Source organism: Corvus moneduloides, chromosome 2, assembly GCF_009650955.1.
Source record: "Corvus moneduloides isolate bCorMon1 chromosome 2, bCorMon1.pri, whole genome shotgun sequence".
NCBI lineage: Eukaryota > Metazoa > Chordata > Aves > Passeriformes > Corvidae > Corvus > Corvus moneduloides.
Window position 1 is genome coordinate 92,333,869 of NC_045477.1, and position 27,317 is coordinate 92,361,185.

The 27,317-nt window shown below is 36.7% G+C and overlaps 1 protein-coding gene across 5 annotated transcripts in view; it reads right to left on the reverse strand.

Annotated features, from left to right (window-relative positions):
* REV1 (REV1 DNA directed polymerase) overlaps positions 1–27,317 on the reverse strand; it is a 56,265-nt gene that overhangs the window by 881 nt on the left and 28,067 nt on the right. Inside the window, exons 8-22 of one of the 5 annotated variants that reach the window (XM_032100349.1) lie at positions 26,173–26,289; positions 21,308–21,437; positions 20,030–20,158; positions 19,213–19,367; positions 18,177–18,296; positions 16,552–16,772; positions 15,405–15,577; positions 11,706–11,808; positions 9,395–9,551; positions 8,814–9,016; positions 6,814–7,047; positions 2,670–2,778; positions 1,365–1,576; positions 1,031–1,190; positions 43–145 (exon numbers count right to left, since the gene is read on the reverse strand). In XM_032100349.1, coding sequence (XP_031956240.1) covers positions 43–145; positions 1,031–1,190; positions 1,365–1,576; positions 2,670–2,778; positions 6,814–7,047; positions 8,814–9,016; positions 9,395–9,551; positions 11,706–11,808; positions 15,405–15,577; positions 16,552–16,772; positions 18,177–18,296; positions 19,213–19,367; positions 20,030–20,158; positions 21,308–21,437; positions 26,173–26,289 — 2,326 coding nt within the window. Of the gene's footprint in view, positions 1–42; positions 146–1,030; positions 1,191–1,364; positions 1,577–2,669; positions 2,779–6,813; positions 7,048–8,813; positions 9,017–9,394; positions 9,552–11,705; positions 11,809–15,404; positions 15,578–16,551; positions 16,773–18,176; positions 18,297–19,212; positions 19,368–20,029; positions 20,159–21,307; positions 21,438–22,943; positions 23,267–26,172; positions 26,290–27,317 lie in introns of those variants that run through there. The other 4 variants (XM_032100351.1, XM_032100352.1, XM_032100354.1 and 1 more) reach the window with 4 other exon arrangements.

Sequence of the window (27,317 nt, forward strand, 5' to 3'; positions counted from 1 at the left end):
CAAAAATAGCCTGAAGTTCACAAATACTAGCAATTAAGTTACCTTTTCATGTACTTAACAACCAGATCTAACTTTTCCAAGTCTTTTTCTTCTATTAGATCAGTACAATATTTCACAACCTGTAGAATGTCTTCTTCCATAGGATCTGTAATAAAAAAAAAAATTAAAGAATGGTATCCTCTTCTCTAAGTATACTTAGAATACAATCACAGAATAACGGGAATACAACAGAAAGAAATCCTGCAGTGTCAGCACATCAGGGGCCAACCTGACAATTTCTGTATTCCCCACGCAGCTTCCTGACATCAGAAGCTGTGCACATAGCAGGACTGCAAGGTCCTGAAATACCTGTCTTGTAGACCTTTTCTTTTTTTTCAGTAAGAACAACTGACAGCAAAACTAGCAGTAACCAAAGGGAAAAGAGACTCGGATTTAGAATGGAATGGCTGTTTTGAAACTCTCAGGAGAATAATAATGTCCAGGTTAGGAAGGTCAAATTTCCCAAGGTTTTAAGGAGTTGCTATTTGTTTGACATAATTCAAATCACAATTTAGCAAGAGTGTCCCATTTGCACACTTTTTTTTTCCTAGGGTTCTTTCCAGCATTTATTTTGACAAAAACTCAAACCCTGCACTCCTCCTTTGCCTCTAAAATGACATCTTCATAGAACAAAATGAATTCCCTTTCAAGAGCTTTCATCTTAGTGGTTGCGATATGCTGGAAAAATACAGAAAACCTCAGACACAAGTACCATCAAGGCATAGGACAAGGGCCTGACACAAGGGTTGAAGAGAGAGCATGTAAATTTTCATGATGTTAAGCAAGACACAGGAGCTGGCAAAACCACAGAGTAACAACTGATAGAAAGAATCAAATTCTCCAAGACTGCCAAGGCAGTCAGGATTCAAGAGTACTGTGAAAAATAAGCAGCAAAAGGAAGAGTGAAGGAGAAAGTAAGTATAAAAAGCCTACTAAAAGCAGTTTTCTTTGTGATGCATTGCAAGATCAGCCTCAGTGTGACACCCCGCACCTGAGATAGTTGTGATCCATTCTTTCAACAACGTCTTTACATCGTTGAATTCCACAGCTCCAGCGAGGTTTGGCGCTTGAGGCCTGAATGAGCCTGGCTGCTGCTCCGTCTGCAGAGCTGACGGGCCTGAAGAATCCGAAGTTGATGGAACTGCTTCTGCCTGTTCCAAACATAGAAGTGGATAATGCTCAGTCTGACAAATATGGAAACACCATATACATACAGATAAGTGTCAGTAAAGAATCCAGTAAAGAAAACCATGCATTTGTGAACATGAACGCAGCCTACAGAAGCAGACACAGCTTTACCAAAAGCTGTTAAGTGTTTTAAGTACCTGAGCAGCTGGTCCTTCTTGTTTCAAGAAGCCATCTATTAGCTTCTGTGGGCTTCCAGATGTAGCTGGCATGGTTTTTGCAGGACTACCAAGAAGTTTGTTTTTCAAAGGACTCTGAATCTTTTTTACAGGACTGACTAGATTTTTTTTCCGTATTTTCTTCTTACTTTTCATAGTTGTATGCTTCAGGTGTAGGAAAGGATTTTTTGACACTGAAAAACAGGAATAGTCAGTGGTTGATACATTTAAAATTTAATACTTTTCCACTGAAAGGGGGATTCTGTATCTTCCACAAAAATCTAAGGATCACTTGAGAAAACACAGCCTAGACAAAGCAACTTTAACACATACACACCATTCCAGATCCTGGCAAGGTTTCAAGTATTTGAAAAGCACTGTTGGACTTTAAGTGTACTCAGAGGATACTCAGCTATTCATAAGCTTTTTAATGTGAGCATTTGAGTACTTGAATATAAGCAGCTGGTGAAATCTGAATCTACTGGACAAACTGCCTCGCCTCAGTCAGAGTACTGTCCCACCAGTGTTATCAGCAAAGCCAGCAGTGTAAAGCCCCCACAATGCCTTTTTCAGAGTTTATGAAGGAAATTGCTCTCACTCCATCATTCTAACATATCTGCATTAGTCCACTGGCTATGAAATCAGGGTGTGATTATAATTAAAATGCAGTGTTTAACTGGCAATCAACCCAATAACATTTACAACCTATTTTTATGACAAAGCATGTTCACAGGGAATTAGTCTTATTTCTTTCTACTGATTACAAAAAGGAGACCTGGATGATGAGCTCAGAGTAAAGCCACCTGACTATAAGACATACAGTGAGATGAGCGTATCTCTCTCTAGCTACCCAAAAGCCATGCCAGTGCTATGGCTTTCAGGGAACCATGAGAATGCTCCCTGAACACAGTTTAACAAACTTAAGAAGGTGCAATACTTTAAATCACAAGACACATCAAGTTTAGATTCCACTCTGCAAACATATGGACGTGGGTAAGTTTAGTGCCTCTAAAATGACACAATGACAGAGTCTTAGTGCCAGAGTCCCCATGAACTGAATTATTTGAATTACCCATCTGAATAAAGCTGGGCACCTGTTTGCAAATGGAAACCACAGCTGGTTGTAACTGACAGTCTGTCAAAAATAAATACAGAAATTCCATTGAACACAGCATCTTCAGAGACACTTTGGGTATATTTTCCAGTTTGTTACTTAGGGTTGCATAGCTGTTTGGATAGTAAGCAACTGCTATACCAGAAGACTAATGCAAAACTATATATTCTCACCTAAAGTGTTAGCAGGCTGCTGCTCTGATTGCTTTTGCCTTTGATCATATGCATCTTTCAGCTCTGCTTGCAACTCAGCAGGTAGTGCAGCAAAAACCTCGGGGTCCACCTGAACAGTAACAGAAGATTAATTTCATTATTTTAGCAGTGAGCAGCACCGTTTGCTTCCTTCTAGGTCACTCACATGAAAAAGGTATTTACATTTCATGCCAAGCAAAAATAAATGAGATATAACTGAAACACTGTGAAGCCCATTGTGCATTTTCTTTGTGTATTTCAGTTTGTAAACCCAACAAAATTTACATTTAATATTACTCCTAATTATTTAATAAAATTACTATTATGAGCATATAATGCACTAACCATCTTTACTCACCTATTGATACCCAGTACAGCTGCATTAAGAGCAGGATTAAGCCTAGCTTAGAGAGCACTCCCTTCAAATTTCAAAACACAAACATTGTGACCATCAGACTTTTGTTCCTCCTTTTCTTTTGGTACTTCTATTTCCTGCAAGCTGCTGTATGACTCAATATTCTCGGAAATGGTCTCACGGAAAAGCCAAGTCCAGTTATGTCATATTTTGACCTAGCACAAAAGTGTTTAATCTCTTTCTCCCACAGCTGTCCACCACTTGCTTGACTGATAAAAGCACAGTCCCTTGCAACTGTCCCAGGGACTTTATTTCTAGACAGGAAATAATTTGATGCCAATTGCCAAACACACTCATACGGACAAAATAAAATGTCTTGTATTATCAGTTATTTTTTCTCACTGTGTGTCTGAAGTAGCAAATCAGTGACAAGAGTCATTTTGTATTTGGAGTTTCCCGTCATTACTGGACAGTGTTTTCAGCTCATAATCTTAAAAATCTAATGGAAAAAAGCAAACCTATCATTTAGTAGATTAAATCTGCCAGTGGCAGAGCGCCCTTCATTTCACTGGTAAAATTCAGAGATGTGCACAAACAACAAAAAATTAGTCAAAACTACAATTACTATTCTGAGGCCACAATGCCATTTCTATCATTATCTGAGATACTGTATTTATTACAATCTGCAAATGTATTAAAATTTATCTCTTATTTTCAATAGAGATTTAAATTTTTTACACCAAAACATGTATGCTATGACAGGGAGATACAGTGTGCAATTCACACACCTGATGTCTAAATAATATAGATCATAAACATGAACATGGCTCTTACAGGTTAGAATTCACCAATTTAGCACAAGTTTTTTCCCTTCTCAGAACTCCATGAGTCAACACAAATTTTTCACCATGCAGAACATGCACTAATTGAAGGAGGAAACAGCAACAGCTCTGACCTCAATTACCATATACATTGTGCAGAACAAAGCACTATAGTGGAATACAGCCAATTACATCACAGGTGTAAGTTATCTTTTTAAATACAAATTTTACTTAATAAAACCTTTTTAAAAAGGTTAGTGTTCTCTGGTAAAGCATTTGAGAGTCAAGGGTTTGGAATGCTCTGAACTGACACTGTGTTTTGTGTACGCCACTTAATTAATGCAGAAACAATGCAGTACACAAAGTGGATCCATTTTTGTTATTCCCCCATCACTGCTCTCTCAAGAGAATAACATGGAAAAATACAGTTAGAAGAGCCACCAGTCGAATTCATATGAATTCTCCAATATAACTGGAGTTTCAGGTAACTGATTGTACAATGTCCTAACATTGTGATACAGGTATGTGAAAGCTTTCACATTATGGAGAACCTTGGTTTTATAAAGCCATGGATGATCTCAGCATATGGCTATCAGTATTTCTGATGTGCTTATATCAATTTCCTCAGGAGGAATCTGTACCATGTCAAGACAATGTAAGGATGAGACGAAAACTTGCCACCACTAACTAACACCACTACTACAAATGTCATGCATTTCTAGGCATCTGTAATCTTTACTTTTTGCATCCTACACTTCTACAGGATTCAGGCTGCAGAGATATACAGCAGCTATTCTGAATTTTAAGATTACTTCAGCAACTGATGGAAAGGGAATGCAACCTATCTGGATTACTTTTAGAGGAGAACTTTATGTAACAAAGGAAATTTTCCACAAGTTTTCTAATGAATAAATCACTATCAGCCAATTGGCTTTGCACCTGATCATAAAACCTCAGCTCAGACAACAGGAATGAAGAGTTGAAAAACAAACCTTACGAAGCTATAAAAAGATGGCAGGGCATAATTTACACCTGCTGTAAGTAAAGTACTCATTTTGGAGTGGTTGGCAGTATTTCTGTACTCAAAACCTCTTACTACTGATTTCACTGCTTCATGGGCCACAAAGTAGATTTAAATGTTTCTGCACAGTCATAGCATATACACTCCCACAAAGACTTTAAGAGAAAAAATGTGTCAAACTGTACTTAGAGTAAAATGGTATTTCTGAATTAAGACCATGTTTGATGTTAACACTGAAAAAAATCCTCCTATATTAATGAACTGGGTTTAGCTTTTTTTTTTTCACCAAGCCTACAGGAAGCTTTTCAACCATAGTATTCTAGGTATTAAACTTGGACCTAACTCAGAGAATGAAAATTGTAAATATTAGTCCTCTTTTTGCCAATAAAGAAAGCTGAATGGCTTTCAGGAGAAAATTTGGAGTATGAGCATAAGGCACTCTCTCAAACAGATAGTATGGATATCCCTGACAAATAAATAGGGAGTACTCAATTCTTCTTGAACTACATCTTCAAACAAAGAGCTGCATTTTTGGATCAAGTAACTGGGTCACAAAATACGTTTGTAGATAGAGACAGAAAAAAACAATGCAAAAAATGAGTGTAAACTAGGTCCTTTTAAGAAAACTTCAAAAAGTAATGCTGTTTTAGAAAATAACAATCAATTCTCGACTACCTAATGATTAGACAGATAAAGCATAAACAAACTAAAAGGAATTTTTATAGAAAGTCATATGCAGTTACTATTCACCGTGAAAAACAGTACTGAGTGGTAAGCCAAGTGTGGAGGGGTGTACTTCAGAGCACAGTCTAATTTAACACACATCTTGCTTATGGACAGATGTAACTACAAAATTTGAAACAGCTGGGGCAGGGAAAACTCAAATATTATTTGCACACTAGTTCCATAGGGGAACCCAAAATCTGCAGTTCAGGAATAAAAATCGACACAACTGTTTCTGAACCAATGAATTCGAATCAAGGTGAGGAAATTTTAGTAACAGAATAGACTACATATTCTTTTAAATAACAATTATGCATTAACTGTTAAGTGGAAGTTCTACACTATTTTCTCTGGATTTTTTGTCAGCTAAGCAACATCATGCCTTAGAAACAGCAACAAATCTCTGTAAATGTGATTAGGTGGTATCACTTCATTTGAAAACAGCAAAGGTGCAATGAAACAAAAAAATAAAAACACTGCTCCATTTTAAATGATGCAATACAAGATAGTGTATCTCTGGATAACCCAATCTTTGATTTTTGAATTTTTTTTCTTTTAATTTTTACATTACATTTGTTCAGCACCATCTTAGACTGAAGAGTGGAACGATATTACAAGCATCATTACTGTTACCTGCTGCCCCTTCAGGCCCCTATTTTGACAACCATCTTTGCTCTTTTCTCATCCTGGACATGTTGTATATGAGTCCATTTAAAAACTTCTTATCTCCATATGGAGAGATGCACAACTTTTAGCCATGACTGCCCTTTTCTCAGGAATGTGATACAAACAACCACATCTACAGAAGAAGTTAGCAGAGGCTGCTTTCACCCCATCAGAACACACACAAACAGAGTAAGTCTCCTGTGACTTAGCTAAGCAGGTTTTAGGATTGCTTCAGACTTATAGTTCAGTGTAACTCAGCTGCAATGCAGACAAAAAAGCTACTTACAGACTGGATTGCAAAGTAAACCATATATGAGGGGGTTTTTACATTAAACACAGGCATAGTGATGACTATAATCTTCAGTAAATATTATCATACTATGTTTCTGACAGATAATGTAACATTTAAAAGCAGACTTTTAGAAGACATTAAAGGACCAAGAACAATTTTGGGAAGTCACAGGTTCTAGTTAATGCTGTCTCAAGAAAGAGCTTTTAACTTCCTATAAGTAGTTTATTGATACTGTGCAAACATCCTACCTGTGAGAAAGCTGGCAAGGCTATTACATTGATTCCCATATTGGCATTTGTTTCTTGGAGCTCTGGTATTTGTAAAAGCACTGTTCCAACTGGTTGTGACAGAAGCGCAGTGTTACATCCATTTATTGGCTCTTTTTTGCTCTCTCCGTAACTCTCTCCTTGCTGTACGGTGCACATTTGCTCTACTTGTTCTCGGAGATCAGGTGGCAGAGCTTCTAGCACAGACTTATCTAGCTACAAGTATATAAAGGCTTTTAGTTTTTTCGAAGGAATAGGTAACAGTTATACAGTTATACGGTTCCTGAATTTTACAAAACCTGCTACATATTAACCTGTGTATGCAAACATCTTTAGGAACCTGAGAGTTACACTCTGCAGCAGCAAAATGTCATTTAAGACTAAGCAGCTCGACAAATATGAATGCTCAGTTTTATCTTTTCACAATGATCAGTCTTCTTACCAAAAATCACAGACAGGGTTTCCTCTACAGTTACCTAATGATAAGGAAACCCAAATTCTGACTTCAAATTATACAGGCAATACATTGATACAAATATTAAATTGATGTCTGGCACAAAGCTGGAAGCAATTAATTTCTCTCTTTACACAGTTCTAGGGTGCATGTTACTGATTTACTTTAGTGGCATTACATATGCACACTCTCAGACTTACCAGTAGGATGATGAAATAAGCTTTTACTTACTATCAATTATCAACTGAGATAACCTCTCAGTGTCCAGAAGCTGCTGTGTACAATGACAGCTGCACAAGTGACTGAATGAAAACAATTGACGAGCAGATGTACAGCACCATTTTTCTCACAAGTAAAACTTGAATAAACTGTGTAGAGAAATGCCAAAGTTTGCCTCTAAGTTCTGCTGAATAAGACTTCATAGCAGTGTTAGAATAGTTTATCTTTTACCTTTAAGAAGAAAATTTGGAGTTTATGACCAGATTCTGGATTTACAGAGAAGAACCACAAAAATCTATTAAAATCTACTTGGTTTGGTAACAAAGGTTTTGATGAAAGCTGTCTGTATTGTTAATCACTTCAGTTACTCTTCCATGTTCTGTTTGTATTCACTCATTCCAAATTTGCTGCATATATAACTCTATCATTTCCTAGGAATCCTGGGTGTAAAATACCTTCCTGTTACTTTCTTAGCACAGTATACAAACAGCAGTGTGGCATTAACTCTCACCACTCCTTCCCTGCACTGAATTTTTTATTACATTCCAGATTATAATATGGTTAAAAGCAGAAGGAAAGATACTGTGCCATAACGCCACCAAAGTTTTAGGAACTCTACTGCACACCTGGTGCATTTTTCACTTGTTTATACATATTCCTCTTATGGAAGCATCTGAGTGTACAGAGCTTCACGTTTTCCAGTCAACTAACTTCTAGATCCGGAGCTGGCTTGGGTATTGCATTATAGGAACAAGTTTCCTGCCAAAAGCATAATTTGCTTCTTAAAAATCGATAAATATTTGAGAAAGCTGTTAAAAAAAATCAGAAATGCTTTTAGAGATTTAAATTACAGACACTTAAATTACAGACTTTTACAGAAGAGCAAGTAAATCTGCTTCTACCTAAAATACCTGCAGAATTCTGTGCAGCTGTTTCACAGCAGACCCTTCTAACAGATGTCTACTTGGAACAACATGTGGGGTGGAAACAATGAAGGCTGTCCCTTCATTAAAACACACCTAAAAAAAAATCCCTCAAACCCACAGAAATATTTTACTTAAATAAAGATTGCCCTCCTCTCATCTAAACAGCAGTATCCTGTACAAATGTTAAGTGTGCATCCTAACTCCAACATGATTTATTTTATTAAGGCAAAATACTTCTGCATCAGTAACAGTTACTTACTGTGCACTGTACTTTACTAGAACTCTTTTTATTTAAAAGGAGCTCCTTTTGGGTCTATCCAAGTAAGACAGACAATCCCAAGTTATTACAATATCCTGCAGATGTTTCATATTCTCAGGTTTACCTGGGAAGCAGATGGAACCTCAATACTCAAATTGAGCCTGGATTTTACACTGACAGGAGAATGCACACCATTCCACTTGACAGCAGACTCGGTGTTGTTGGCATTAGAATTGAGACCAGGTGTGAGATTGGTACCACGAGATGGAAGAAAAGTGCAAGTTCTTGAATTAGAAGATATTTCGAGGTCCATAGCAGCCACAAATACTGTACATATGGAAAACAAAATACAGAATGATAATCTAACAGTTATAATTAATCTGAAGATTCAAGACACAGTAAAAGGTAATTTCTAGCATTATTTGCTGAAGAGTTTACAACATATATAGCACAATCATAACACTTTCTATTTCAAAGTATCCTCTGTTACTATTAACTAAAACAAAAAAAACCCGATTGGACTAATCCTATACAAGGTTTTATTAGCAGCATTTTCATTTGCAGCAGCAAACCCCACTCTCAGAAAGTTTATGTTGCCTAATTTATACTGGTATAATATTGAATATGTATTCCAAAAGGTGATCCATGTTAAGAGTCCTTTGGAACCCATCATTATCACACATGCCAAGTACAAAGCTTACTGACCTTCCTTATGCTCTTCTTCTGAGCGCTTTTTTGCTTTCTGAACATGAAAAAGATCAATAACTGAATGTGATCCACCAGGTAAATGTCCAGATTGTACTGTTGAGTGAGCTGAAGTTGTTTTACTGATGGGAACTAGCTGCTGTACCTGAATCCCAACCTAAATCCAAAACATAAATGCATTCATTTAATGAAGTTTTAAATAAATAAAATAGATTTTAAAAATCTGTAATTATATCATGATAGCATTGCCTTCTTTGGAATTGGCTGCCTGTTGTGGGTGGGCGAGAGGACAAATAAAACTGTATTGAAATTACACATAAACAGCCACTAAAAACATCCCAAACAAATCCCAGGAATATCCACCACAATCCAACAACTAAGAAATTACAAAGATACTACCATCTTAACTTCTCTGATACAAAAAAGTGCTGTTAACAGGTTCATGAAGCAATGTGTTTTTTACGAAATTTCTTAGACAATAACAAATTCAGAAACAGTGACAAGAATGTGGTTAGTATTACATCTGGCTAAAAAAGCAATGCTTTTCCCCAAGGACAATGTATACTAAATCCATCACTTCAGTCTACAAATAAGAAAAATACTATTGTTTGACTTGTAGACACTGTTTTTGCAAAGTCTCAGCGGATAAAAGTACTTTGGTAGAATTAGTCTTTTTTGATGAGGTGCTCCTCATTTTTCAAGACATCCTGGTTTTTCATTTAACTTTGAAATGCCAGATCAGCAGGGGTTCAAAATGCGTGTCTAATTAAGAATGCACTGGTGCACTGTGTGAGTTTATTGCCAGTCCTCCATAATTGTAAAGAGAAAAACCTCACACTTAGAAGAAGTTGTATATGGGACTCAGAAAGCATGAAGGAGCTAGTGTATATATTTCTACCAGGTCTTCTCCTTTAATAAAGTAGTAAGATTTTTGTTTATTAACACCTTCTTAGTTGCAATAATGGGATATGACATCATTACTGTAAAAGTTCTTCTTTGTGCTTTTATCTTTTTGCTTTGAAGTATTTCTAAGTTTGAGTTCTAGAACTTAAATGAAACATTTGGAGTGAGTACTGTGTTCGTTGTACTATGCAACTTTGCCTTGGGATTTTTTTTGCCTTTTAGGACAAGAGTTATGTGAAGTCTATGGGACAACTGAGCTCATTTATCTGCCCAAGCGTGGGCAAACAACTAAGGGTATCAGTTCAGGATCTTTTCTAGACAGCAACAGGAAAAGACAACTTTAAAGCATGACTCACCTCATGTATAAATAAGGCTTAAGGGGACTAGCTCCCACATAAGACATATACACTGGGCATGTCTGAAATCAGCTGAAAGGAGTAACCACTGAGGGACCCTGGATGGATCTGGACTTGACTATATATTCTAGAATGGAAGGGCCCCTCCAGAACTCAACAGAGCCACATGGTCAGCAGTAATACATTGTTTTGTAAAACATCGTGTCCAAAAACTAGGGGACACTAACTTTAAGAATCGAATACTCTCAAAAGAAATCCAGTGAAATAGAATGACATCACAAATCAAACCCAGCAAAGGAAACAGACAAGAAACTAGAAAAAGACAGGGACAGGATGGTAAATATTTCCTCAACTCCAAGCCAAGGAGCTGACTTTGCAAGGCAACATTGTGAATCAAAACTCTACTTCTATATCCAGATCACAAATTAATGCAAGTCTGTTTTAGAGATTCTCTGCTCCATTTCAACACATGGCTGATGTCAGAACAGCAGCATCATAGCGTCACATTGCTATGACAAAACCAGTGAGATGAGCAAGAGTTCCAAAATAAACCATGAATCAAAAGAGCCAGAAAATCACCTTCAAACAAAGGCCAACCCATAGGCTGGTAACTCTTCTTGCTCTAAGACTTGCAGTCTAGAACAAAAGCTCCTTTAATCTCTATCTTTGATCGGCACTACAAACACTATTTATACTAGTTACATAATTAATGTATGGCAAAAGTTTACAGAAAATTCTAAGACAAAATAAAATTTACATGTGCTGATAGAACAGTAGAAGACACAGTCTTACTTCATTACCACAGGCTGTTTTAAGTTGTGGACTAATTTATATAAAAAAAATTTATTTTTTTTATGTTTATGGCTTTGTAACCAAGTTTTTCAAAGGTTATAAAATATAATATGGTTGCATACACTAATTTACATAGACTTTGTATTACCTACACTTTTGCTTAAGTTTGTTTATCATCTACCATGGGGAACTGAAAATCCATGAAAGACAATAAAGCAGGTGGATAAAGAGAATGAATTTCAGTTTTCCCATTAACTCACCCCACGCATATCGGATATGTTCAGTTTCATTGTGTGAAACATGTTCAGAGTTTCTTTCCCAATTACTTTTGCACTGTCTGTTGCATGGTCTAAAGTCACAGTCCTAGAAAGAATAAACAATTACAATTAAAAAGGAAACTGTTCCACAAATTCTTAAGACAAAAATTCTGTATTAACGTCCCAAGAGGACCCGAAAGAAAGACAGATCGTAATTTCTTGGCATACAGAAACAGAACACTGTTTATTTCTTCTGTGGTTTCTTTTTAAAGGTAGTTAAAACTAAGCATGATCTACAGAAAAAGTAAGAAAAGCAGAATACTTACTAACAAATATTCTCAGTAAGCAGTCCACACATTAAAAGGTCAAATTTAGTATATATTTACATATGTGCAATCAATTGAAGCCGGTCACAAAGTTTTTGCACAAAAACACACTCGTGCATTTCTATCTTTCACTCAAGCTTGGTTCACAGAGAGTTTGCTCAGTACTATTTCAGTTGTCAATTGCCAAATGTTTACAGCAAGAGTTTCAAAAGGAACTCAGGGGAAACAGATACAGGCATGTGCATGTGGATTACAAACAACAAGGAATTAGAATTAATGGCAAGTAACTTTAAACAACATTCCAAATTATCTTAAGCTGTGGGCAATTTTTTGCAACAAGTCTAACAAAACAACCTGGCTGTGAGTTTTACAAATTGCCCCTTGAGAGTATGGCAGGGCAGTAGCAGTGCTTGGTAGTTCTGGATTCTCTAATGGCCTAGCCTTTGACATAGGTAAGGACAGAATTTCAACTGGCTCATCAAATGTAGGTGAGTGATGTACAGTCTTCTCATTGAAATAACTGATGCAGTTTTAGCTCTGGTGGAGTGGGCTCCATAAACAAAATGAAGTTTGGTGTTTTGACAGGGTGCCATCCTGACAACTTACTAAACAATTTGATGGTGTTACTCTGCTTATGAATTTGTCAGAAACCACCATGGAACAGCCAAGTGATCTCTGGAAAGATCTAGTTCTGCCAATATGAAACCAAAAAACCCTCCTACTGTGAATGATATGAAGATCTCCCTAAGCTTTACCTATTAGTATTTTTAAGAAAAAGGGAACAATATCACCACGAGTCTAAACGTACACATAATTTCAGAAAAATATTTTAAAAAGGTCTATGTTGAACGATCAGGACTGGGTTTCAGAGATGCAGTACAAATACCATTTAATCTCAAAAGCTGAATTTGATTTTAAGTGTGTCTGCAAGTTTGAATCCTTTGTAGCACTATGATTATCATCCTAGGAAATCTTGCAGGATGAGAAACCATAGCAAGCAACTTCTGTGAGGTAAGGGAGCAAGAAATGGGTCATGAGCTATAGCTACAGAGAAAATCTTAAACTGAAGAGAGAAGCCGGTCACTTGGGGGAACACCACTCTGAGATTCTAATCCATTTACTTGGATGCAAACTTTTGGAGTTTACCCTTCCACTGCTAAAAAGCCTTTCACTGGGCTGAACAGAAATGATCGAACAAAGACAGAAATACAGCACCTACAGCATAACCTGGATTGAATGGGGTCGACAAGGTCACTGGAAAGCCAGAAGCAGAAACAGAGACACCACCAAACAAAATCCTGGCATCTGAACCACTTTAGTGATGTGTGAACAATTTTGCACTCTTGAGTGCCCCCTCACCTTACTGAAGACTTCATGAATTAGGGAAATTTCAGGGCATGTGTACATTTGTATGCCTGACCACAGAAAAGGGGTACAAAGCACTGATCTGTTCATGAGAACGCACTCTGACACTAGTTAAAGTGAAGGAGGAATAAGGCTCTATGCCAATGCACACTCAATATTACACATTAGGCTGCTAAGAGTAAATCTTCAGCTTGAAGAATTCAGGACAGCCAGAAAACAAAAGTATAGACTGATGGATTTTCTTCTTGATATATATACCAATTCTAAGAAGTGATGAGCTTCTTATAGTGAAACATGAATTTTGTAGTTTCGGTTTTTATTACAGCTGAATTCTATGTAACAAGATCACAAGCACGACAGGTTCTATGCATGCAACCTACTGTTGAACTACTGTTCAACTGTTGTCCTACTGCTGAACTCTAACCCACTGAAAAAACTCCTGGGCATGTGGATGGTGCTATGCATGGCCAGCACTTGGACTTGATGATCCTTGGGGGTCCCTTCCAATTCAGCATATTCTGTGATCTGTGAACTCCACCACCTCTTCTGTTATCAGCAACTCTGACCAAATGACCTGTCAGTTCAGGAGCGATTAGTCTGTTACAACCACCTGAGATGGAAGGAAAAGTAGAAAAGACCTATCGTCTCTCAAAAGCCAGGATCATCCTGCACTGAAGGAACAACTGCTTTGATAGTGTATGCCTGAAGAATAGATGTGTATTTAGAAGGTTCCATGACAATCTTATATGAAATCTTGTATGAAACAGCATTATGATACCTACACCTAGATTATATCCCTGTGTTTTCAGCACGCAAGTATATAAATAAAATTGAGATTAAAAAATATTTAGTCAACATCATTCAGTTGATCAATAAGGAACAAAGAACAATGAATAGGAGTAACAGCACTGCTTGTGGAAGCTGAGGGTCCTACTCCTTTGACAGCAACCTATCAGCTGACTACCCACGCAGAACAATTGGATTATCCCATTTCTTCAGGGATGGGCAGCCACTACAGGGAGCATCTTGATGAGACTGTGCTATGGGGAGCCCAGATAGAAAGGAACTTTATTCCATTGATAAGGATACACAAGAAAACAAAGGCACTTCTGATGAGGAACTTAAACCTACATGAAGAAATGTAACTGTGAAGGTCAAGAGATCTGAACATATTGCCTTCTTGAAAAGCTGAAACATGGGGCACCAGTCTTTGACCTTGTAATTTTGAGATTCAACTTTCTAAGCTCCACTTCAGAACTTCACTGTCTCTTCTAGGACCAAAAAAATTCTCTGCAGATTTACTGGTAAAACAACAGGAAACACAAGATTCAACACTACCAAACTTGTCTGTACTAAAATGAATGACTTCAGTCCAAGGTGTCTGATGCCAGCTCCATCTTCAGAACTCAAAATGGCCTCTCAGTCTTCTGCAGCAAGTCATTCTGCAAATATTGCCATAGCTTCCATGCACTCTAGACTTGAAGGACTATTGTACTATCAGACATCTTTCTTGACAAGTACAAAGCACAATTTTCTCTGAGAACTGACTCCAACTGTCACAATCAGTAAGAGATCTATCAAGGAACAGCAGAAAGCCTCTCAAGAAAAAGGAAAGTACCCAACATCACACAGCTCAGGGAGAGAGAACACTATGCAGCACCAGAACCTTTCAACTTGGCTGGTTACTGAAAGAAATAAATGCTGCTGCATGTGTGTCATAGTGCAGGATGTAAATATGTCTTCTTCAAACACCCTAAGAAAACCCTCATCTCCAATACTAAGCAAGCTAGAGAAAGGTACACCAACAATATATAAGCATATATGTCTTACTGATAACCAGAACACCACAAATGTACAATCCAAACACAGAGGATTTTTGATAATAATATATCTTCTTATTTTGGTGCAAGTTTGATAGATAGACAAAGAAGTACCAAGCACTTTGAAATTTCTGTCCTGTCTTCATATAAATTTTAGATCCTGCAGAAGTGTGTTCATGCCTAGTGGTTACCTGGCAATATTATCACAGATTCCATGACCTCCGTATTTTGCAGGCTCCACTGGTGCTCCAGCCTTTCGGACCATAATTTTAAGGGTCAATCGTTTACCCTTCATACCAGCAGCTTCAAGTCTACGCTGGATTTCTTCTGAGAGGCTCAGAAGGAAAGCTTCGGCTTCCTTAGGCTGAAGGGGAAAAACATAATGTTTAGATAATCACTAGTTTTCAAATACTGAAGTTAAATCATTAAAGGGTTAATACAGTCCAGATTGTGTAAACTGAAAAGAGCAAGCTGACTCACAAGCAATTGTCCCATTTAACTTCAAGTGTTTCGTTTACATTGTAGGTCACTTAAGTTAGGCGAGATGGTGGATTCCTATCCTAATGCTGAAAGAAGTCTTCAAAAAATGTATTTAGAAACCCCACCATAGAATTGCAAATCTAACTTGAAGCACAAACCTAGAAGACGAAGAGCATAGGACTTAAGATCTTTTTCACCATGAGGAAAGTCAAGCAGTGGAACATGTTGCTCAGGGAAGTTTGCAGTCTTCGTTCTTGGAGACTTCCAACGCCAGACTGGATAAAGTCCTGAGCAACTGGTCTGATTTATTAGCTTCCCCTGCTTTGAGCAAAGGTCTGGACTACACAACATCGTCAGCTCTCTTCAAGCTCTTTTTTTTTTCCCTATCATTTCTATACATACTCAAGATCTCAACAAAGTGCTGAGTTACTTTTTAAATACAGTTTTGTTAATAACACTCCCCCCCAAACAGTATTTGTGAAAGTCTAATAAAAATGTTGTACGGGAGCAGCTGGTGATAGTTTCAGGCACTGGCATCTTCGAATAATCAGCATTTAAATGAAAGAGAATGCTAGGTGCTGACAAACCTACTGCAGTTCTCTTTTTCTGTACCAGACTTGTATAACGAATGCAGAATAGCCAGCTAATTTTGTGCAAGCTTCTTTTCAGTCCAATACTTTTGCAGTCTCTCCTCCCATTTTATCGTTTGGTCTCCTACTTCTTCATTTTCCATATTTCTATTTCGTGGCTAAGATGGTGCTCTAACAGATCAAAGTGTAAGTGAAAATAATCAGAATATGAGAAGATTCTTCTATAGCTGAAAGAAGTCACTGCAAAAAAGAAACAAGTTTAATTTACCTGTGTAAACCTTATTCCATAGTTGATTTCTGCTGAAACAGATTTTCTTTCTTTTTCTGTACGAACAGGCCGGTCATCCAAACCACGACAAAATCTGTAGAGCATTTGTCCTGTTTTTGGACCAAATTCTTTTTGTAGTTTTGACATTGAAGCACACTGCAGATCTCCACAGGTTTTAATTCCCAAAGAAGCCAGCTTAGATTCCATTGTCCTGCCAACTCCTAACAGCAAAGCAATTAGTTCTGTTAACCTTATACAATTCAAAGCCAGTTAGGTTCTGATTACATAAAATTTTTATTTTTAAACCTGTATTAAGTCATATCAAATTAACAAACAAATATATATAAAATAAATTCTGCTCCGTAAAGCATAGATGGAATGGAAACTTTTGCTCTCATCACTGGTGTATCTTTAATCTGTTTCATGTATTTAGTTTAAGATGTCAAACAGCAGAATGTTTGTTTATTTTTAGGTAAAATATGAATGACTCCTGCTTGGAAATTGTCATGACAAGGTACTGCCTGTTAAAGATTATATTGCTCTGAATCCCCACAACAACTCAGTCCAAAAAAGAGTGTCCAACATGTAATATCTTTTCCCCTTAAGTACAAGTGATTTAATCCAAAAGAAAACCAACAAATATTTTGACCACCGTTACACTGCTTCCTAGGTAGAAAAATAATATTTCAGGTAGAAGTGATAGCATACCTGTATCACTTGTGCTTTCAATTACCAAGCACTCAAAATTGTAGGTATCCATGGCAACAGCACATATGTAAGTGTGATAAACTGAAGTATATTTCTGGGTTTTGGAGAGGTGGCCTGTTACTTCCAGAAAATATTAATCCTATGAGTTCTCACTACCAAAGTCAGCAAAAATCAGAAATCTTAGGTAGTCAGATTCAATTTTTGATAATCTGTTTCTCTGCTGGGGTGGTATTATTAAGGCAAACACTAAAAACTGTTTTTACGATGAACACGCAAGTGAACTCTGAAAACTTTAAAACATTGAAGTCACAGCACAGTGATACAAGTAATATTCTGGAGGAAAAATATCTCCTGTATATTATGCCAAAGAGAAATGCTACTGTACTGTAAGCAGTGTTTGGCCACAGAAGGGGTCACATAAAGAGAATTTTGGCAAATCTGCACCTGTCTGTGGATGCTATTTCTACCAATCTTCCATTTCGGTGTCTATGGCTGCCTGTTTTTTACTGCCCTTCCCTACTTTTTGAATCTTAAACAGATAAAGATACTATTTTTTACATTTAGCACTAAATACATGCAGGCTGAGGTCAGCTGACCACTAAAAGCATAAATGAGTGCTTACTCAGCACTTCTTGCACCATGCCTGTGTCACACTATGTACTGAATAACAATATAGAGTTACATGCCAGGAAATGCTTTATGTTAGTTACAATGCTTTTAAGTGTTTTCCTCGAACAATAAAAAAATACAATAAAGCCTATTTTCATACAGGTGTATGCCGTATGTGTCTACTGTCTATCACACTTTGGACCATAAACATGGAATAGCAGCTAATCTTGTTTGATCTAGACAGCAAATTTGTAGCTAGAACTGGTTTAATGTTAGGAGGCAAAATGCCCTCTAAGAGATAGGAATACCTGGAAGACTGGTAACAAGTTGCCCTCTGATAAAATCATCCACTTCTTCAGGTTTTAAGTGATACTGTCCATCTGGTTTTGCTTTACGAGTTGCCATTCTGGCCAGCAGAATATTGGAACCTGTAAAAACAACAAATTAAAGCATGTCTATGGTAACTTCTGTTGATTCTCAAGTAGAATGCCACAGTTTAACACTCAAGGAAAAATGCGGAAAGTACAGTCAAATTCTTTAACTTTTACCAAGAATTTAATGAAATATATTCATATATATCTGCAGAGTCTACTTTCAAATTATCAGCAAGCAGTATGTGATATAACAGCAGTGGAACTGTAGTGGTAACTGCAACTGCAAAGTTAATAAGGGAAGAATTCTGCTTACAGTCACGAATTTCAGCTTGTCTCACAAGTGGATTTCACACACTTACATACACTCAGTATAGGCATGTACAGATTCTCAACTCTAGTATTAATTAGGAAAAAAATAAAATGAGAAAGGAAGTAGCTAAGCAAAAACAAATCAAGGAAGTCTCTTCGGATGTGTGATTTCATATACAATACCTACTACAAATTGCACAAATCTTTGCTTTCAATACCTTCTAAAAACTATGCGAAATCATGTCACCCTGTAAATTCTTACTGCTATCTCCATTAAGGAACACAATCTGTGCTCATTTTTTACTTACTGGAAAAATACAGCAGCATTTCATAAAAATGAATGCAAGAGTGGAATTTTAGCATAGTGTTCAGGTAACAAAGCAGAAGTGATAGCTGGATGGCCATTGACTTAAGAATTGGACTTGATGATCCTTGTGGGTCCCTCCCAACTCAGAATACCCTGTGATCTGTGATGTGGAGATTTTATACATTTTTGCTTAAAACTTCCCACTTATGAAAATTTTCTTGCATTTTTGTTCACACTAATTTAATGTAAATGGCAACATATTCGACACACACTTAGGAGTTTTAGCAAACTTACATAGGTCTGATACATTAACAAAAGCAGTCGCTGCTTGTAAACAGAAATGAAGCTACTTACCCATCCCAACAGAAGCTGTGCATTTAGTTTGGTCTTTGATTTCGGTGCGGATAGCGTTTGCAAATTCATCAGGAGTCAGTCTGGTCTCTGTAAGGATTTCAGTGATATCTACTAGTGCTTCATCACAACTGACTGCTTCGATGTTATGAGTATAGCTATCAACACAAAGTAAAGGAGGTGAAACACCAGCAACAGCTCACCATCTGTTAAAACAAATATGTAGCAAATAAAGTCTGCCTTTTGTGTGGCATTTCCCTGCCTATTTTGTATCACACATCACTTAGATCTTAAAAATGCTAAAATAGCAAATTACAGTAATATTACTAATGTAAGACTAATTTCAATGTGCATCTTGATTTTAAAGGAACAGCTGGAGAAGGAGTTGAATATTTATTTTTTATTGACAATAACAAATTTCCAGTTTTATTTCAAGTGCATTTTAAACCAGAATGTAGCTTCTAATAGATGTTACTCTAATAACCCATTCTTAAGTTACTCAAAAAACATCTCTTGGAAGGATCTCCCTTCTAAGCAAGGATCTGCTTCTCACTATGTAAATCAGTAAAAAATTTAACAATGACTCATTTGGAAGTCAGATGTTAACTGTTTACAGGATTTGGCTTCAAGATAAAAGCATGCTCAGAAGTATGGTGTTCCAAGTAACAAAAATACCAGGAAGACAGACCTCAAATAGGAATAGCTTCATTGAAGCTGAAAAGTGGGAGGTGAAAATATAAAACGAATAATAGCGTTCAGTAGTGGCAAAGAAAATATGCTTGATAACCTTACCATGAAGATCATGCAAACAGCACATTACCTTGCTAGTATTTCATATATTGTCCGTGCAACTTCTTTGTACGCATCAAAATCATACGAAACTGCTTGAAGATTTGGACACAACTTTTTTGCTTGGCCAAAAAACATTCCATTCTTTATGCCAACTTGTCTAAAATTAAATAAAATAAACCCCAAGTAAACACAGTGCAAACTTTTCCACAAATTAATAGGGAGTATTTTCAAATTAATTATTTGCTTTTTCCCCCAAAAATGGTGTGGTGGTTTAGCAATTTAGGGAAACTTGGTTTGATGGTCAGGGCCAGCTCTAGTGGTGGAACCTTGGGTGTTAACTAACCAGGCGGCCTTTGCTAGATGCTGCTCCCAATTTTTGAAAGTTCCCCCACCCAGTGCCTTCAAGGTGGTTTTCAACAATCCATTGCACTGTTCCACCTTGCGACAAATGGGAATACGAATTCAGTCAACAGGTAGAAATTTAATAGGTTAAAAAAATAACTGCAAATAGAGTACTTGAATTAGCTGTATAATAGGTAAGCCATGGAACATGAAACCTGCCTTTAGGAAAATGGTAGAGACAAGAGTCCAGAAAGCACACTTGCTATCTTTTGTTTCAAATTAAAACCACACATATACTACAGTGACTATGGTAACAAGATCTTATTTTCCAAGGTGCAAGCTTACGTAATTAGGCTTCTCCTAATAAATAAACTCTTTTTGAGATACAAATAGTAGTCTGCCTATTCTAGCAAGCCTAAGAAAGGTTCCAATGAAGAAATAAATTTCTGGAGTATTATTTCCATCAGGGAAAACTCCCTGTATTTCTACCACTGTGCTTATATTTATAAAAGTTGATTCATATTCTAAACCTTTGTAAGTTAGGCCATTGGACATAGTCAGCAACGTCTCTGCAAAAAACGTTTAAGTTCAGTACTCACATTTTTCCTTTGAAGTAAAACTTTCAGAATGTGTCATTAATTCTAGAAAATACTGCAACTTTGATACAAAGACATGATGATAACATGAAATCAACAGCATCACAGTGAAAGGCATAAGGTTTTTCTTAGCGGGCTTTATTTCAAGTTATACATAGGTTGAGTTTAGAGCTATTGAGCAGCATCTACCAAGCAGCAGCATCCACAGGGAAGACCTTCTGTTAAATTCAAACAACCTATGTAATTGCAACTATTGAACAGAAACTTATTCTCTAGATATATTTAACCACTAATAACCACTATTTTTGGACATCTTATGCTTATCTGTATGAGATTTTCAAGCAAACTACTGGGTAACTTTTACCTACCTGGCTTCATAACTACAAGAAGCTATTTCAGCCATGGATAGAACAGTGAGATCGAAATCAGCTCCATTCACGTGTGTGGAATCTGGCTGCTCCCAGACTGAGTCCAACTGATCAGGTACTCTAATTTCTGCTTGAAAAATAAAATTTGTCCTTATGTTATTTTTCCTTAGAGTTCAACAGAATGAATGCAAATAAAATAAAAATTTCAGATTTTATTTTACACAATTTCTATACTGTTATCTGTTGACAAAAAGGTTCTTCTATATTGATTCAAATACTATATTGAATACTATATTGATTCAAATCATGGTTCAGAAAAAAAACCAGACCCCTTCCCCAGTAATGTCTCTCAGGTCTGTACATACTGCCAAGAGCAATATTAATAGAAAAATGGTGTTTCTATTTCCCCTGAAATTACTAGACAGCAGCTTATTGGTGACTACATACACCATACTGTAACATACGAATGATCTTAGCTTTACTAAACAATCAAACACTTAGCTTTACTAGACAATCAAACACTAAAAAACAATCAAACACTTGTGGCTAACTCTTACAACCATATCCTGCCAACAAATACAAGATACTCAGAATTATTTACCAACTGCTTGACTAAACAAGAAGACACTTAGCTATGGTCCTTTTTACAAAAAGCACACCCAATACCAGAACATTGAAAATTCATACAGAATATAAATCCTCTTCATACCACACTTAAAACTATTTTTCTAACAGTCTAGATACCACAAAGTGATTTTTAAGAAGTGAAAACCAGAAAGCATATTAGTTTAAATAAAAAACACCAGCTAGAAACTTATATTTCCTTTAACATTCTTATGGGGATATTAACTGAAAAAACTTCTGCTTTCACTTACTAATAATTCTCTTACGAGGATATGTCAATTTCTTTCAAATATTACCCCAAACTTATCTTGGATCAAAATGATACAATTATAAATACTGCAACCTCAGACTTCAAATGAGACAGACCTTCCCTAATTCTATAAAACTTTACTACATATTCTTATATAAATTTTAAAGGATCCTCCAGGCCCACTCGTTACTAGGTACTAGACAGAATTCCATGACACTGAATAACAGAAACAAGCAAAGGATTTTCTAGTTCTTTCTATTTGGGTTTTCACAGTATGTAAACCTTGAAATACTTGCCACACTCTGAATATGGTTCAGCTTGAAAAAAATCACTAGAGGCAAAAACTACCGTGCCCGCTCAAACTCCCATCAGAATCAGAACAACAAGGTATCATATAGATAAAATGCTTCTATTAATTTAAAATTAAATCCACAACACAGTTCTTTTTCATTACTGTAGTCTATTTAATACCATACACCTTTGTAATATTATAAATGGGGAGTTTTCTGCAGAGTGCCACAATGCCTAACTATATTCCACAGTACTAACAACTTACACACTGACAATCTGACTGAAAGGAAATGTGGTGCTATGTGCACATATGAGTAGCTATCAAACCAGAGAAAGTGGTATAATGAGTGAGTGGATATCAGGGGTAGAGCCTGACTCATGCGGAAAACTGCTTTTATTCAAAATTTCTGCTAAATTTGTGCACTTTTAATTTCTTAAATATTTTACTTTATGATGAGCTCAGTAAGTTACCTAAGATGTCTGCAATTGAAAATTAGAGCAAAATTATGCCCCAAATAAAGATAAGAATGACAAGAACAACTTCTTTAGTCCATGCCTTCCTGTGCCCTGGCCTGAGATGATGCTGTCATCTTGTCTATCTTCACTGGATTCGTCGACTTTTTCCACATCGCAGCAGAGCAGATCCCCCCATGAGCTGATGGAGTCACTTCATGTGAAATTCAGGGCAATGCAGAACACATTGTCCTCAATGGAAGGCAAGGTAGAGAACCTCTCATCAAAAGCTGGGAAACTAGACAGGCACATGGTGAATGTGGAGCAACGGATGGAGAAATCAGAGGCCAGGACCCAAGTCTGTGAAAAAGAAATCGCTGAGAATAAATCTGTGACTAATATGATGGTTAAAATCTGCTGCTCTTTAGAATGAAAAGGGAGATTCTAGGGTTGAGGGAAAGGAAGTCTAGAAAACATTCACATCTTGGGCATCCTGGCCATGGAAGAGACCCCAAACTATGAATCCTGATTAACATACGTTAATCTTTTATCTTTGGAACATGGATGTTAAAGATGGCATGTATGTAGAGAAGTAATTTCTACTATCTAGAAAGCCTATCTCCAAAATTTGGTGATTTAGGGTGAGAATGGTATCAAGTTTTTAAATTTAAAAGTTATGCATTTTTAGATGAATTAATACAAGAAAAAGAAAGTACTTCATAAAAGACTGAAGATTCTATTGACACTAGATATTTGTCTAGCAATGCAGATCAAAGTCAGGAACCAGTATCACTAACGAAGTAATTAAAAAAAAAAAAAGAAGCAGCTGAAGCAGCAGAATTCAGTATTTGGTCAAAAGTGATTCATAAGGGTTTGGGGTTTTTTTGTTTGTTTTTTGGGGTTTTTTTGGTGGTTTTTTTTTTGGTTGTGCTTTTGTTGGGGTATTTTTTTGAGGGGTGAGGTGCTCTGTTTCCGTGTTTTTGGTTGGTTTGTAATTTGGAACCTTTTTTCAAATAAGCAAGACCTGGAGAAAGCAAAATCGGAGAACAGCCTGGAGAGTATGAAGCACCAAAAACTGAAGTGGGTTCCATGTTAAAGCATGGATGTAAAAATATGCTCATGTTCTAAGTTCCTCCCAACTACCTTTCTATTTCATTTATGTAACATGTCCCCACTGTGTCTGTTGTAACAGCCTAATTTACCATTCTGTATTTTTGATATTTAAGAAAACGCATTTTTGCATGTAATGCTTGTTCCTACTGGACTGTTATTTCCCTCTGGCATGGCACAATTAAACACATGCTGTGAAGTGTGTCACTTTCTAAGATACTGTGATGTCTGAGAAGTCTAATCCATAATTCTACCTCTACATCTAAGACCATAACTAACTGTAATTTCTTTACCCCAAAAGGAAGACAAACCATGTACTTATAAGAAAATGCAAGCAGAAACAACAGGTTTGGGTTTTTTTAAATCAGTAAAATGATTGTACATGGAGATAAAAATAAACAGAGACTCAAAAATATTATGAACTGCAGCTAATGAAACAGACACTATAAAAAGAGTGTTTGGAAAAAATCCTTTCACCAAAACAATAGGCTGCACAATCAGCCTAAGTATCAAGAAAGAGCGAGCTAGCTGCCTGCCTGCATGCAAGCCAGTTGAGACTGGATGCTGAAGTTAAAGAAATGAATCTGTGATATCCAGAAAAAGCTGCCACAGTAAGAAACTGAGCTTGTTATACAATGAGGTTGAAATCTGCTGTACACTTAAGCAATAAATACAGTAGAAGAGATATTATTGAATTTGTGAAGCAAAAGAACATACTAGGTTATCAGCTAAACTTCTGTAATTCAACCATCTAACTCTCCAAACCACTTGATTGTATAAAGCCACACCCTTGCCCAGTTCAAGGCCCTAATAAAAGTTAGGATGTCACTGTATAAACTGAACTGCCGGTAATACTTCATACACAAGCTCTACTACAGAAAATCCACCTCCATAAATACCACAGCTATCTTTGTCTGGAGCATACTGGAAAGTCCTTAAAAGCTTAAAGGCCAGTGGGTTCCACAAACATATATTCTACCTCAGTTTTGAAGTGTCCTTAAACTACAGCAAAAAAAACAAACAATGTCATCACTTCCAGTAATACCTTGCTTCTGAATGTCTTAAAAAAACCCCAACAACCTGCCAGTTTCCAAAGCACTAACGTTTCATAAACAACCATGGAAGAACAACCTGCCTTTTGCCCCCTCTTGTATCACCAAAATAAAACACTGAGGAGTAAACTTTATAACAACAGTACTTACTACCACAAGTTCGGTAAAAACTGCATATATGAAAGGGCAAAGGAGAAGCTCAGTTTCCAAATCTAAACTGAAATTTAACAGCAGCTAACCCTTGTATATGCACTTTTTACCAACCTTTTGTAAAAACTATGCTTCTAGATAATTAAACAAACTGTTGCTGGCCACTTAAGTTGCCAATGTTTAGCAATATATTTTCTCATACTAAATACAGTTCAGGCAGTATAATAAAACTTATTAATAAAACTTTGGTTCATATTAGTACACTACTACTTGAGGACACAGAAAGCAACAAATTTCTAAATTACTTCACGCAAGTATGGAATTCTCAAAGTACAACAGACACCCTGGCTTTGAGTAAACAAAGTATTGAACAAAGAGAACTCATGAAAATTGCACAGACTTTCCAGAAACCTAAAATGCTCTAAGGACCATCCAAATTAACTCATTGTCCACAGTACTCATCTACATATGCAACTCAAAAGCCAACTTCAAACAAACTAGTTTCTCACTGGCCATGTTCTGTTGGTATTACTTTTATAGTAAAAAAACCCTGTAGTAGACTTTCAGAATTTGTTTTGTATGTTCTTCTCTACACTCAACTTTCTGAGAAAAAAGTGATCCTGGACAACCTGTATTTATCTCTCATATTAAATAACTACTTCACATTCTATCTTACACTTAACCTCAAGAAAGTGAGTAAAATCTAAAATTACTCTAAACTAATTTACCCATACTGAGCAAAGCTAACTAACAAGAAGCCACAGTGGCCTGCTATTACTGAGGCCACAGAACACCATGTTGTCCAAAGGTACTTTTCTGAAATCCTCTGCATGAAAGAAATAAATTCATCCATGGTACACTTTAGCAATAATTTTAAAGAAAAAGTCTTCTATAACAACAGTTAAAAACATACATACAGACAGACTTATCTGTACCTGCTTTGCCATTCAAGAGCTTTTTCTGGTAATATTGCTGTTCAAGCTGCGGGTTTGCACCAGGGCGCAGCAGTGCCTTTCCTGTACCTCTGTTACTAGTAACAGCTACTGGCTTTCCTGGGGAGAAAAAATGCATATACTTACAGGTCAATCCCTATAATAGCTTACATTTTAATAACAGCACAATTAGGATAAGATGATAAGGACTTTTAATTTACTTTTTATAGCTTCTTTCAAGCTTAGATGCTCTCAAGGCACTAAATAAAGTGATTTGGAATTGTCACTGACAACGGATCTGTCTTAATTGCAGTCACATGTAAAGAAGAAAAGTTTTTCAAGAGTGAAAATACAGCCAATACTAGTTTGTCTTTAATAACAAATATAAATGGAAGCTTTGAAATTTCACCAATGACTTAATGACTCATTAGTTTAAGATACAGCAAACACTGGACTGATTTTAAATACTTCAACGTGTTTATTAGCTTAAGTAAATCAGAAAAAAAATACACATGCCAAAACACTTAGTTTAACTGTACAAACCAAAATTTTTAGTAAACTTTTGACTTTTCTGTAATATCAACACCTCCATGGTGTTTCCAAAGAAAGCTAATTTATGCACTGGAAGTCCTGGCAGACTTCTGTGGAACAGAAAAAGTATTTGCAGAAAAGTCCTACATTCTTTATGTTCCAAAAACGGAATTTGAAACTTGGCAGGAAATCAAGCTTTAAAGAACCAAACATAGCAGGAATATCTTTAATACAGCTGCTCCTGCCTGTGGACAGAAGAGAGCAATGGAACCACATATACAGCTTACTCTTTCCCAAGGTCTGTGAGAGCTGGGAGTGTGAGATGGTTACCACTGCACCAAGTCTTCAAACCTGCGCACCCCTAAAGTTCAGTGTTTGCACAGAACTAGGATCTCCATTTCTGAATGCTACGCTTGTAAAAAACAAACCCACCAAAGTTTGCTAAGGTGCTCTGCTAACTCTCCTATGTCTTAAGGATGATCACTCAACTCAGACTTCTAAATGCCAGCTGAATTGTTCCTGAATCCTCCAGGTCTTACAATATTTCGTGTGTAAGAGCTTAGAGAGGAAGGAAAGAAGAAGCAAATTTCTCTTGAAAAATATGCATCAGGCAGAGA